The sequence below is a fragment of the Muntiacus reevesi genome, chromosome 19, assembly GCF_963930625.1.
Source record: "Muntiacus reevesi chromosome 19, mMunRee1.1, whole genome shotgun sequence".
NCBI classification, from domain to species: Eukaryota; Metazoa; Chordata; class Mammalia; order Artiodactyla; family Cervidae; genus Muntiacus; species Muntiacus reevesi.
The window spans coordinates 27,190,463-27,204,797 of record NC_089267.1 but is presented as its reverse complement, the minus strand read 5'-3'; the positions used below and the strand labels follow the sequence as shown (position 1 = coordinate 27,204,797).

Genomic DNA, 14,335 nt, shown 5'->3' with positions numbered 1-14,335 from the left:
CTTGCTGATGTTTCAGAATTGTACCACTGTTAATCTATTTCTAGTAGTCCTCATCCCTTTAATATTTTACTTTTTAAGCTTTTACTTAGAAAATTCCCAGGAAATTAGGCTATAAAATATACATATACTCAGCAATATGCTTTGCTATTTTAGCCATTCCCAGTCTTTTGGATGACTGTCTCATTCTTGGGTATGTTCCTAGTTGACATGCAACATATAACGTGACAGGATGCCACTCACAAACTTAAACTAAAAACCTCCTCACAGTAAACTGTACCATAAAAATCATGATTTCCCCATACTCTACTACCTGCTTTCACTTTCAAAGTTCAACTATCTTGAGATGTTCTGTAAGGCAAAAAACCTACCTGCATACCAACATCTCGAGTTCCCCTCTTCCATTTTTTCGACCCATGATTCATTCCACGAATGGGCAAAATCAATGAGTAAGACGAGCTGTATGAGAATGAAGCAAAAGGCGCCCGCCATGCCGACATAAAACCACACTGAAAGGAAAAAAATCAAAAAATCACAAGTGAGTAACTGCTTCACTTTTTACTGTTTCCACAATTAATACACCCAAAGAAAAACAAACTTTTACATAGATGTCTTAAAGGAAAACACAAAACAAACAGTTACAGTTCCAGGCAACAATTATTTTCAATTTCCTTATAAAGTATCAACATCATACAAAGAAAAAAAAAGATTTCTTACCAGTTGTAAAAGTTCCTTCTGGAATGAAGAAGGCCCCAATAATAATTGCAATTGCTGCAGCAAATTTAAAGAACCAGAATCTACAACAACAAATTATTTTTTATTAGTAAATATTCATTCAACAAATGGTTTCATATATGAAATCTTTTGAGAGCTGCTCTTAAAAAACAGCTACACTTTATTGTGACTACTCTATTCCTTCTGAGGATATCCTGAAAATGAGAAGACCATCATGTGTCAATTATTTTGTTGTGTTGTTGTTATTTGGTCACTCAGTGTCCAACTCTTTTTACAACCCCATGGACTGCAGCCTACCAGACGCCTCTGTTCATGGGATTTTCCAGGCAAGAATATGCAATGGGTTGCCATTTCCTTCCCCAGGGGTCCTCCTGATCCAGGGATTAAACCCACATGGACGCTGGCGGGCAGATTCTTCACCCCTGAGCCACCAGGGAGGCATGGCTATTTTAACTGATCCTAATAAATGAGAATATTAGATTCATTTCACAGGTTTACTTAAATGAGTGAGATAATATATGGAAGTGTAAATAAGTTACACTGCACAAAGGATTAGTTTTTGAAAACACAAAAGTCTGGAAAACACATTTCCAGTAGCAAGCCAGATGAATTGAAAGAACCAGAGAAGACATAATATCTTAAGAATTCTAACACAGAAAGAGCAAGAACTGCAAAGCAGGTGTCCAGAATCCAAAAAAACCCAGAAGTAACAGATTAATAACTCCATCTGAAGACAACTAGCAAAGATCTGAGGTGTCTGCTACTTCTTAAGTGAAAGCAGCAATGCAAAACTGTAAGGAATATGAACATTTCACCTCCCGAAGATAACAACAATCCTGCAATTACTGATCATAAAGGCATAAAAATCTGGCAATCTAGAAGATAAAGAATTCAAGATAGCTGTTCTGAGGAAATTCAATGAGCTATAAGAAAATACAAAAATAACTCAATGAAAACAAGCAAAAAACAATAAACTTAACCAAGAGACAGAAATGACAGAAAAGAACCAAATATATTCTGAAGCTTAAGAATTCAAGAAAAGAAATGAAAAAAAAAAAAAAAGCAATAGAGATCTTTAGGAGTGAAAGTGGCTCAGCTGCATCCGACTCTGTGACCCCATGGACTGTATAGTCCATGGAATTCTCTGGGCCAGAATACTAGAGTGGGTAGCCTTTCCCTTCTCCAGGGGATCCTTCCCAACCCAGGGATCAAACCCAGGTCTCGCACATTGCAGGTGGATTCTTTACCAGCTGAGCCACAAGGGAAGTCCAGAGATCTCCAGAAGGGTAGATCAAAAGGAAGACAGAACAAGTGAACAGGCATTTTGATATAACCCAATCAGGGATGAACTGAGGAAAAAAATGAAAAAAAAAAGGGGGGGGGGGGAAGAAAGCCTCAGTAATATATGGAATTTAAATATTAGAATGATCAGGGTTTCAGAAGAAGAGAAGGGGACAGAAAGTTAACTTAAAGAAATAATATCTGAGAACTTCCTAAACCTGGACATGAACATCAAAGTTCACAAAGCTAGTAAGGTCACAGTATCATCTCAGTGCAAAAAGACCTTGAGGATAGAACTGTCAAAAATCAAAGAATACAAGAGAATCCTAAAAGCAGCCAGAGGGGTCCAAAAAGAGATTCTGATCTACAAAGTATTTCCATTAGGCTCTCAGTGGATTTCTTAGAAAATCTATAGGCCAAGATAGAGCAAGAGTGACTTTGAGTGACATACTCAAAGTGTTGAAAGGAAAAAACCACCAGCCAAGATTACTCTGTCCAGCAAAGTTATCCTTCAGATATGAAGGAGAAATAAGGCTTTTCCCTAAATCCAAACAACCACTAAACCTGTCTTGTAAAAAATGGTAAAAGGAATTCTTCAGATTGAAATGAAAAGACACTAATTAATGACACAAAAGCCTACAACACACTGGTAAAAGTAAATACACAGATTCATAAACGTCTAATTCTTTAACAGGATAGTGTGTTAAGTAAACAATAGTAAAAAAAAAAAAAGATTTTAAAAAGTATTTAAAAACAATGAGTATTATAAAAAGAGGTAAATTGTGACATCAAAAAAAAAAAGAGGAATAAATATGTAGGGTTATTTTATGCATTTAAAGCTGCTATCAGCTTAAAATTAACTTTTATCTATAACATGTTTTACATAAGCCTCATGGTAACCACAAAGCAAAAAGCTAGAGTAGATAAGACAGAGAAGCAGAATATACCATTAGTTTATAAAGAAAATCACCAATTTACATAGGTGTTAACAGAGAAAAAACGAACGATGAAAATATGACCAACCAGACAACAATGACTAACATGGCATTAACAAATCAATAATTATGCTAATGAGTGAATTTGTTAACCAAAAGGGAGTGGCTGAATTAAAAAAACTGAAAAAGACAAACGGAATCACATTTGTGGAAGCGAATAGTTAAAATGTTCATACTACTCAAAGCCACCCTTCCATTCAAAGTACTCCCTATAAAAATTTCAATGTCATTTACAAAAACTCAGGAAAACACAATCCTAAAGTTTGTATGTAACTATAAAAGACCCCAAATAGGCAAATCAGTCATGAGAAGGAAGAACAAAACTGGAAATATCACACTTACTAATTTCAAACTATACTACAAAGCTCTACTAATTAAAACAGTAATACCATAAAAACAGACACACAGATCAATGTAACAGAAGAGTAATAAACCCTTGCATTTTGGATCAACTAATATTTGACAAGGGAGTCAAGAATATTCAGTAGGAAAGGACAGTTTCTTCAACAGAGGAAAGCTATTAATAACCACATACAGAAAAATGAAACCAGACTCCTTTCTTACACCATTCACAGAATCGACTCAAACTGAATGGAAGACTTAAACACACTGAACACGTTATTGACTGGAGATGTGTTAACAAGTCTTCTGTTACCCGAATGTTACTGACTGGAGAGGAATCATATGCTTTTAGAAAGCCACAAAATTAACATCACAGTGTTTAGTTGTTAGAGCTTAAAACTGATAAGGGCTCATTACAGAACTTATGATTGTTTTCATTCACGTTTCCCTGTTAGGCTTCTGCTCCAATTTTGTGTATGTTATAGATACACGCTTATGACCATGAAATTTTCAAAATGATGCATCGCGAAATTTTGAGCAGATACTTTCTCTGACTATTCAAGCAACATAACTACTAGTATCTCAGAAGATGACAGTTCTTCAGAATATAGTTCTGACTCAGACAATATGAATATTAGATCAACAAAAAGACAAAATAAATCTTAGTGATTGATTCTGACAGGGAAAGTGAAAATGAAATGCATGGTGCTTTTTTACAGGTGTGTCAGGTGTAACTATTGAATGTAATAATCTGCAAAGTGTTAATTAAATAATAGAATTAATTTCAGGTTAACAAAAATAAAAATCACCAGGCACAGGCCTATGTTTCCAGCAAAAATCCCCTAGTTAATGAATTAAGACCTAATACCACAAAAGTTACTAGGAAGATACTGATACTGGGAAGAAGAAAATAAGGAAGAAACTCCCTGACATTAGTCTGGGCAATGAGTTTTTTGGGGAGACAACAAAAGTACAAATAACAAAGGTAACATCAAACAGGTGGGAATACTTCAGACAAAAACACTTTCCACAGGAAAAAAGGAACAATGAACAAAATGAAGAGACAAACTATAGGAGAAAATATCTGCAAACCATGTATCAAAATGTGGTTAATATCAAATATATATAAAGAACCCATACAACTCAACAACTTAGAAAAAACAATTTAAAAATGGACAAAACTAAATATTTTTCCAAAGAAGGCATACAAATGGCAAACACGCATATGAAAAGGTGCTAAACATCACTAATCATCAGAGAAATGTAAATCAAAACCATACAATGGCCACCAAGATGGTAAGAAATAACTAATGTTGGTGGCAATGTGGTGAAACAGGAATTCTTAAGCACTGCTAATGGGCATGTACACTAATTCAGCCACTATGGAAAACAGTTATGAAGGTTCCTCAAAAATACAAAACTGGAACTACCATACAATCTGGCAATCCTACTTCTAGGTATATCTTCAAAGAAAGTGAAAATAGGGTACTGAAAAGGTATCTGCACATCCATGTTTATGGCAGAATTATTCGTAACTGCCAAGATACAGAAATAACCTAAGTGTGTAGCAACAGACGAATAAAGAGACTGTAGTATATACACACAATGGAATACTACTCAGCCACAAGAAAGAAGGAAAGCCTATCATTTGCAACAACATGGATGGACCTTCAGGGAATTATGCTAAATGAGATAATCCAAATTAAAAAAAAAACTATATTACCAAAATGTGGAATCTGAAAAAGAAAAATGTACTTTAAAGTTGCTAAGAGAATAGATCTTAATTGTTCTCATCTCAACTAAGTAATAATTATGTGATGTGACAGAGGTATTAGCTAATTTATGATGGTAATCATATTCTAATATATAATACATATGAAATTAACATTTTGTACACTTTAAACCTAACAGAAAATCATCAATTATATCGCAAAAAAGAGCCATTAGCAATGATGTAAGTGTTTAGTACATACTTTGAGAAGAATGTTATCTCAGGAAATTATTGTGATAGCCATCCTGTAATGTATTTTTAAAAAATACATTTAATAAAGATGTTTTAACAGTGCAAAAAAATTAAATTAAAAATCAAAACAACCTATGACTCAGAGAATTTAAAAAAAAAAAAAAATCAACCTAGCACAAAACATCATTTATCATTAATATTTTATTTCATTCTTCCTGTCTTTGATAGTGTATGTTAATAGATAAGCAATATCAGATACTTAAAAAACTATTTTTATTTATGGGGTGGAACAGTGATAACATTCAAAACATTCAAAACTGTCAGATGCATTGCTCTGTATTAAAGGAGACTGACAAAAAGGTACCCTGAAATGTCTAGGTTGTCCATTATAACCATTTAGAAAATCAACCACCTTGTTTCAAAGCAATAAAGTTTCTCATTTTGGCTGCATCGTACATATATAAGAACTGAGTTCAGTTTTATGTAGCTAGACTGGCCTGCTCCTAAGTCACTTCAGTTGTGTCCGACTCTGTGCGTCCCCAGAGACGGCAGCCCACCAGGCTCCCCCGTCCCTGGGATTCTCCAGGTAAGAACACTGGAGTGGGTTGCCATTTCCTTCTCCAATGCATGAAAGTGAAAAGTGAAAGTAAAGTCGCTCAGTCATGTCCCACTCTTAGCGACCCGATGGACTGCAGCCTACCAGGCTCCTCCACCCATAGGATTTTCCAGGCAAGACTACTGGAGTGGGGTGCCATTGCCTTCTCCCGAGATTGGCCTACAGAAGGCTAAAAGGAGGAAGAATAAACTCATTATTAGTCAGAGATGTGATAAATCTTCTTTTTAGGATGAAAACGTAGTTGAGCCTTGAACAATGCTAGGGTTAGGGACTCCCAACTCTCTGCATGGTTGAAAATCCACCTCTAACTTACAATCAGCCCTCTGTATCAGAGGTTCCTCATTTGTGAATTCAGTCAATCAGAGATCATGGAGTGTGTAATACCGTAGTTATTAACTGTTGGAAAATAATCTCTTAGTGGACCGGCACAGTTTAAACCTGTATTGTTCACAACGGGAAACTTTACTAAATATTATGCACGCAATAAGTGATCCAAGTCTACTATTTAAAATTTGTATCTCCAAATTCTGACACATTCTCTGATACAGACAAGAGGATTTTCTTACTTTGTCATTCATGAACAAAATAATTCTGCAGATTGTTCAAGTTTATTTTAAACTTTCTTTAGACAGACTCGAAATTACTGAGAAGAGCCGACGCAGACTTTAAAGTGAAGTTTATTAAAATACTTACCCATTGTGTATTGCGGCTCTAGGGTCACTGCTGCTCTTCACTTTGATCATTAATAGCGAGAGAAGAAGATAGAACATAGCCAAGCCAAAGCACAAACGGTATACAGCTTTATAGCCAACCAGAATATTACAAGGGACCATTCCTTTCTCATTCTCACAAAATCCAGGAATCTGAAAAAAATAAGAATTTCTAATCTAGAATTTTTTCAAGGAAAAATGACAATTCTGTGTAATTAAATAGCTTAAGCTTCAGAAAATTGAAGTTTGCTTTACAGTTTATGCTGATAATGGAATCAAGGTAAGTCTACACACTTTCATAAACAGAGGTTTAACTCTTTTTTTCACTTATGTGCACACAGGATAAACTACAAATGTCAATCCTAAAGTGAATGCTTATTTTAACTTGCAGACTTATTCAAACTCATTCTAAGTTTTTTTAAAACTTACATTCCACTGTGATATGCTGAATCACATGTATAAAAGAAAATCACAATCAATAAAAGTTTAAAGAATTACAGAGTAATTGAATCAGTTTCTAAATACTGAAGAGAACAATGATGGCTTTTCAAAGCCAATGCTATTTAAAGTCATTCTAAGATCTGGTCCCTGATTCTACAAATATTTTTGATAATGGATAGATCTGAAAGTAAAGTTGAAGTGAAAGTCGCTGAGTTGTGTCCGACTCTTTGTGACCCCACGGACTGTCCATGGAATTCTCTAGACCAGAATACTGGAGTGGGTAGCCTTTCCCTTCTCCAGGGGGTCTTCCCAACCCAGGGACAGAACCCACGTCTCCCACATTGCAGACGGATTCTTTACCAGTTGAGCCACAGGGAAGCCCAAGAATACTGGAGTGGTTAGCCTATCCCTTCTCCAGTGAAGCTTCCCAACCCAGGGTCGGGAATTGAACCAGGGTCTCCTGCACTGCAGGTGGATTTTTTACCAACTGAGCTATCAGGGATAGAACTGGATTAACAGCAAAATGGCTGGCTGTATTTTTATTTTTCTAACTTAAAATCTTGAAAAAGACTGAAGACCATTTTAGAAAATCACATTGAAAACAGTACAAGGAAGTATTTTTAAAATATTTTTAAGTGAAATAAATGAGTGAAACAAGCTAACAGTATCAACTAAAACCATTCACAAGAAGTCAACTGGTTCCATTACAAAACCATATGAATGTCTTTTGCTTATACCCAGGACTTAAGTAAAATTAACTGAGCATCTATTTATGACATTTACAATGCTACGTTCACAACTGTGATAAGCTCATTTCCCAAATGTACATGATTTTTCCTTACCCCAAAGTCAATCACAAGCAGATAATCATGGTTTAAAATGCAAGTTATCTAACATAAACACTTTCTCAATCTCAAATTTTCTATTGTCATTCATCTTTCCTTGGAGGAAAACTTTTATATGCCATCTCTTGATCACATTCTCTCTCATCTCTTACGCGTTAGATCCCTTGAGACTTCTCAAAAAGCAAATGATTAAATCTCAACTCAGCCTCCCTCTAAGACTTGCCATCTTCATCACAAAGATCCTCAAATTAGTAGTTGATACTCATTGGATTTGTTTCCTCACAGCCACCTAACTTTCCCTCCCAGTCCTCCTAGGTCCAGCACTCTTAAAACTACAGCTTTTTTTTTTTAAGACACTAGACATATACTGGTTGTCAAATCCAATGACTACTACTTAATCCTCACACTCCTTTATGCCCTTTTTACACAGACATTATCCTGTCATTCTTAAAACTCCGTTCCTAAGATCTACAAAACATGTTTTTGGTTCTCTTTTTCACTGTTCCTTTAGAGGTTCCCTTTCTCCACCAACCCCCTTCTGTCAAAGTTCTAGCTCTGCTCACTCCAAATGGTCCTCCTCTTCAGCATATGCTGCCAGTCTGAATTTCATCTCTATCCTTGATTTGCGTGACACACTCGTATTTTCTACTTCCTGTTGGACACATACAGAGACACAAATGTAGTGAAGTACCCCCAAGCCAACATACTGTGAACTAGATTATGGGGCGGGGGTGGGGGGGGGTGGGGGCAGGTGGTAAGTTTAATAAAATACCTTTTCTTTCTTTTTCTTAGTTAACAGCAACATTTTCCTCTCAGTTATCTAGGATCAGAACCTCCTTACTATTATTCCATCACGACTATATTTCAACTCAGACCCAGTTAATTCTGTATTCAGGGAATCTATTTCAGGTTCTCTATGCCCTTCTTGGTTACATCATTTTAATAGCCTCTACGCATAACAGCTTGCCTTCTTTCCTAATTATCGGATAAATCTTCCTAAGGCATAAATACTTGGCTCAAAAAGCTTGTATCCTCATTCTGCTTCCTGTTTTTCAATTTCTGTATAGAAAAATTTATTCTTAGAATGCCCCTTTTTCCATGAGACCCACAGTGATTCTGACATTTCCCCAGGTGGAAATTACTTATTTCCTCTTATTATCACAGCACACTTTCTGCACCACCATCACAATTTCATAAACCACTTTTACTGTTTGTCTTTCCTAAATAATTATGAGCTACTAAAACTGGGATTAAGTATTGTTTTCCTTTTTACAGTATTCTGCTTCCAACACATTGGAAGCAATTTTATGCATAAGCATACTAAAGGTCCAGGCTTCCCAGGTGGCGCTAGTGGTAAAGAATCTGTCTGCCAATGCAGGAGACCTAAGACAGGCAGGTAGGTCAGCAAGATCCCCTGGAGGAGGGCATGGCTACCCACTCCAGTATTCTTGCCTAGAGAATCCCATGGGCAGAAGATCCTGACAGATTACAGTCCATAGGGTCACAGAGTCAGACACAACTGAAGTGACTTCATAGGCACACACACTATAAAGGTTCAGTTAATCATTAAAAAAAAAGACTTACCTTATTCAGCTGTTCTTCCATTCCAGGTATCAACATTACACAAGCTACACACACTCCAACAAGCAAAAAAAGCGCATAGATCAACCTAGTTACAGTGGAGTTATTTCCACTAGGACAGCATCGGCACAGCAGACACGGGGCGCTGCCACACAGACATGGGATCTGCGAAAAGAACATTAAAAATCAGTATAGTTTAAAATGATACAGTGAAAATTTACATTCTATCTACTCAAAAAAGGATGAAGTTAAATTAATGAACAAGTGATTTGGTTCACATGTTATGTAGAAACTATAAAACTTGGTAACTTCTGGGTAAAAATGAAGCAAAATAAAGCAAAAAAAAAAAAAAAAAGTCTGCCCTTTATATCAAGCAAAATCAGTAAATTCAGTTAAAAAGAAAAAAAGAAAACAGCAACAAGACTCAAAGTTTAGCTGAGAAAAGAAATGGAATATTTGTAATTACAAGCGGATCTCCAACTCCTACCTTTTAACCCCCAGAAATCAGGCTGAAACCACAAAAGTCTGAGGTTTCTCAGATACTTCAGAGAAGGAAAAGAAGTAAATTGGTATTCTCATCTTTTCCCTCTTCTGACTTGGTGGTGGTGATAACCACCAAGTAAAAGTTCCTATTAGAATTAGGAAAAATAGGATTAAGTGAACAAGTGGGGTGAGCTAGCATTCTCCAACAGAATTCCACACTAAACTAGCAGTAGATCCCAAGGGAAAAGGCTATCTCCCTGAGGCAAATACCGGTAATGGAATTTGATAATATCTCAGAAAGGCAAAGTGAAAGTATTCTTGTAACAACTGACCTTAATCTAGGCTGAGCTCCACCATACTACCAGATATCACAGGAAAGGAGTATTGTAGAAGTCAGACAGACTACAGTAACCAATATAAGGTAGCATCAGAAGCACTTATACTAAACTTCGATATGGTAAAAATAAATGTCATGGCAACAACACAAACACATTTTAGCAAAAAATAAACAAACATGCCCCAACCAAAACAAACAAACAAAAAAGGTATTTGAAAAATCCAATCTGAAATAAAACGTAACTCGGTAAGAAAAGGAAACTCCCTAAAATTGGTTCACCTGGAGCAAAAAGGAGAATTAAAAAAGAACAGAACAGAACAGAACAAGTTGAAAAGGAGGACTGCAGGGCTGAGGAGAAATGAGAAGGGGAAAAACCTGCTTAAAAAACTAATTATCATAGAACAAAACAAAAATGCTGAATATAAAAATAATAATAGATAAATTTTGGATAAGTACCATAAACTCAGGCCAAGACACAGAACAGTGACCAGACTTACCCTACTGCCTCTATCCATGGGGAAAAATACAATGAAACAATGGTTTTTCAGACAGTTAACAAGAGGCAATTTACGTTACTTAATTTCTGAGAGAGAGGAAACCATGTGAAGCCTATGACAGCCCAATTTTTCTGCCTGGGAAGAGCTTCCAGTGCAGGCCAGCAGTCTACTGAACTGAGGAGACACAGCTGGGGCAGAGCTGAGACTTTAGGGAGTGAAGGCAGATGAGAGTTCACAGGACATAAAAAAATAAAGGCGAATGCTATACTGAGATTGAGCTCTGGAGATCTGCAGAGGCTTCAATTTCTGTCTTCAGCAGAGCACTAATCAGCACAAGTATTTGATTAAATTCCTCCAGGGGGCAGGGCGGGGTGGTATTAACAACCAGAGTGGAAAAAACGTTATAATCCATGAGGCCCTGAGTAAAATTATAAGACTTTTACTACACAGTATTGGGGGTGGGGACAGGGAGGTGCGGCGGGCCAAAACTGCCACAAGGCTAAAAAAGCCACCCCAATCTCAGCAAAGCCTGAAAGCAAACTTTGAAAAGCTTCTCTTCAAATAACTCACCTATGTCTGAGAATAGCAAGGATTAAAAAAAAAATAACATATCCGGCTCCCATCAAGGTAAAATTTACAATATCTAACAGTTAGTAAGAAATTGGTAGGCATGCCAGTATGGAAAATACAGCTTGTAACGAGGAGCAAAGTCAACAAATAAAAACCAGCCTGAAAATTACACAGATAACTGAATTTAATTATAGAAATGGCATTCCAAAATCACTGAGGATGGTGACTGCAGCCACAAAATTAAAGGACACTTGCTCCTTGGAAGAAAAGCTATGACAAACGTGGACAGCATATTAAAAAGCTGAGACATCATTTTGCCAACAAAAGTCCATATGGTCAAAGCTATGGCTTTTCCAGTAGTCATGTATGGATGTGAGAGTTGGACCATAAAAAAGACTAATTGTCAAACAATTGATGCTTTCGAGTTGTGGTGCTGGTGAAGACTCTCGAGAGTCCTTTGGATTGTAAGGAGATCAAAGCAGTCAATCTTAAAGGAAATCAACCCTGAACATTCACTGAAAGCAATGTTGATGAAGCTGAAGCTCCAATATTCTGGCCATGTGATATGAAGAGCTGACTCATTGGAAAAAGACTGATTCTAGGAAAGATGGAGGGCAGGAAGGGGGGGGGGGCGGCAGAGGATGAGATGGTTGGATGGGATCTCTGACTCAATGGACATGAATCTGGGCAAACTCAGAGACAGTAAAGGACAGGAAGCCTGGTGTGCTGTAGTCCATCGGGTTGCAAAGAGCTGAACACAACTTAGTGACTATGTTATTTTAACTATACTTCATTTGCTCAAGTAGAGGAGAACACAGCATGTCAAGGAGAGACATGGAAGGTTATGTCCGTATCAAACTTCTGAAAATGAAAAGTAAAGTATCTGAACCAAAAAGTACATTATAGAAAAGGCAAATGAACTTGAAGACATAGCAAAAGAAACAATCCAAAATGAAAAAGAGATAAAAAGATTAGAACAAAAACAACAGAGAATCAGTGTTGTGAGACAACTTCAAACAGCCTAATACACGTCAAACTGGGGCTTCTGAAAAATAGAGGAGACAGGAGAGTCCTTTTGAAGAAGTAACTGCCAAAATGTTCCTAATGAAAACTGTAAACTCACAGATCCAAGAAACTCAACAAAAACGTAATGAAACCTACACATCAAGTTACATCATAAACTGTTCAGGGCTTCCTTCCTGGCTCAGTGGTAAAGAATTCACCTGCCAATTCAGGAGACATAGGTTTGATCCCCAGGCAGGGAAGATCCCAGGTGCCATGGAGCAACTAAGCCCACGCACGACCACAACTACTAAGCCTGCGCTCTAAAGCCTGGAAACTGCCACTGCCGAGCCGGTGTGCTGCAGCTGCTGAAGCCCGCGCACCCCAGAGCCCTGCTCGCTGCAAGAGAAGCCACCACAATGAGAAGCTTGTGCACTGAAGGGTAGCCCCCGCTCACCCCAACTAGAGAAAACCGTGTGCCGCAACAAAGACCCAGCACAGCCAAACATAAATGAAATTAAAAGGAAAAAATGGTTGAAAAGAACAAATTGCTTAAAAACAATGATAAACAGAAAAATCTTAAAAGCAGGCAGAAAATGAAGGCACATTATATAAAGAAGAAAGATATCAGACTTCTAGTAAGAAATACTGCAATGCAAAAATCAGTACTGAATGAAGAAAACTAAGACACAGGAAAAAAAACAAAACTAACAAATCTAAACTATCAGAAATGTGAAAAGAAAGTTACACCAGAAATGTGGATCTACATAAAAGAAATGAACAAAAAGAAATGGTTAACTGTGTATTTTTTTTTACATATAAAAGGTTACTCAAAAAAGATTATTATCTTTTTAAAGCAAAACAGCAATGTATTCTGGGTGGTTATAACAAAGATGGCAGTAAAATATGTGACAGTTACAAACAGGTTATAAAAGGAGACATTCAACTATACTACTGTAGACTTAAATTAGAAACAGAATGGATATGACACAAAAGCAGTGTAATAAGTTAAATACTATAGACCCTACAGTGACTTCTAAAAATGCAAAACAAAGGAATACAGCTACTAAGCCAAAAAATACAAAAAAACACTAAGATATCGCTAATTAATCCAAAATAAGGCAAAAACTAAGGAAAAGAGACCACGAACAGGTAGGATAAACAAAAAACAAATAGAAAGATGTTGATTTAAGCCCAAACGTAATCCATACTCACATTAAGTATAAAGAGACTAAACACTGCCCAATAAAAAGCATACTGTCAGATTAAAGAGTTAAGATCCAACTCTATCTTTTCTACAAGAAACCCACTTAAACATAAAGACAGAACTGGTTGAAAATTAAACACACACACACACACACACACACACACATGTGGGTATATATATGTGTGTCTGTGTATATATACACACATATACACATAAACATACATACCAGTATCAGACAAATTAGATTTCAGAGCAAAGAATTTCATCAGGAACAAGGAGGGCCATTTCATTATAAAAGACATACATGGAGATACAGGACATTCATTAAGGAGACATACAACATAAAATTCTAAATACTTCTGCCTGTAAAAAAGAACTTCAAAATGCATCAAAGAAAAATTATTAAAACTGAAAAGAGTAAAAACAAGTCCACATCTATGTTCTTTCATTAACTGAAGTAGGAAAAAAAAACTCAATATACATGTAGAAAATCTTAAATAACATCATTAATTGTCTCTGACATTCAGGGAATATTCCATCTAACCAAAGCAGAATAAAAATTATTTTCAAAAACTAAAAGAACACCTAACCAAACCAGAGCATATTATGGCCCATAAAACAAATCTCAGTAAATATAATCATACATGTTTTTGTGGTCCACAATGGAATTAAATACTCTTCAGTAACAGAAGGATTTATTTCTCCAGAAACTAAATAACAGTCTAACTCACAA

At 36.4% G+C, this 14,335-nt stretch overlaps 1 protein-coding gene across 1 annotated transcript in view; it reads right to left on the bottom strand.

Annotated features, from left to right (window-relative positions):
* Window positions 1-14,335, bottom strand: part of SERINC1 (serine incorporator 1) — a 35,510-nt gene that overhangs the window by 6,606 nt on the left and 14,569 nt on the right. The window contains exons 2-5 of the mRNA XM_065911309.1: window positions 9,510-9,671; window positions 6,623-6,792; window positions 715-794; window positions 369-506 (exon numbers count right to left, since the gene is read on the bottom strand). Of these exons, the coding sequence (XP_065767381.1) occupies window positions 369-506; window positions 715-794; window positions 6,623-6,792; window positions 9,510-9,671 (550 nt within the window). The remainder of the gene's footprint in view (window positions 1-368; window positions 507-714; window positions 795-6,622; window positions 6,793-9,509; window positions 9,672-14,335) is intronic.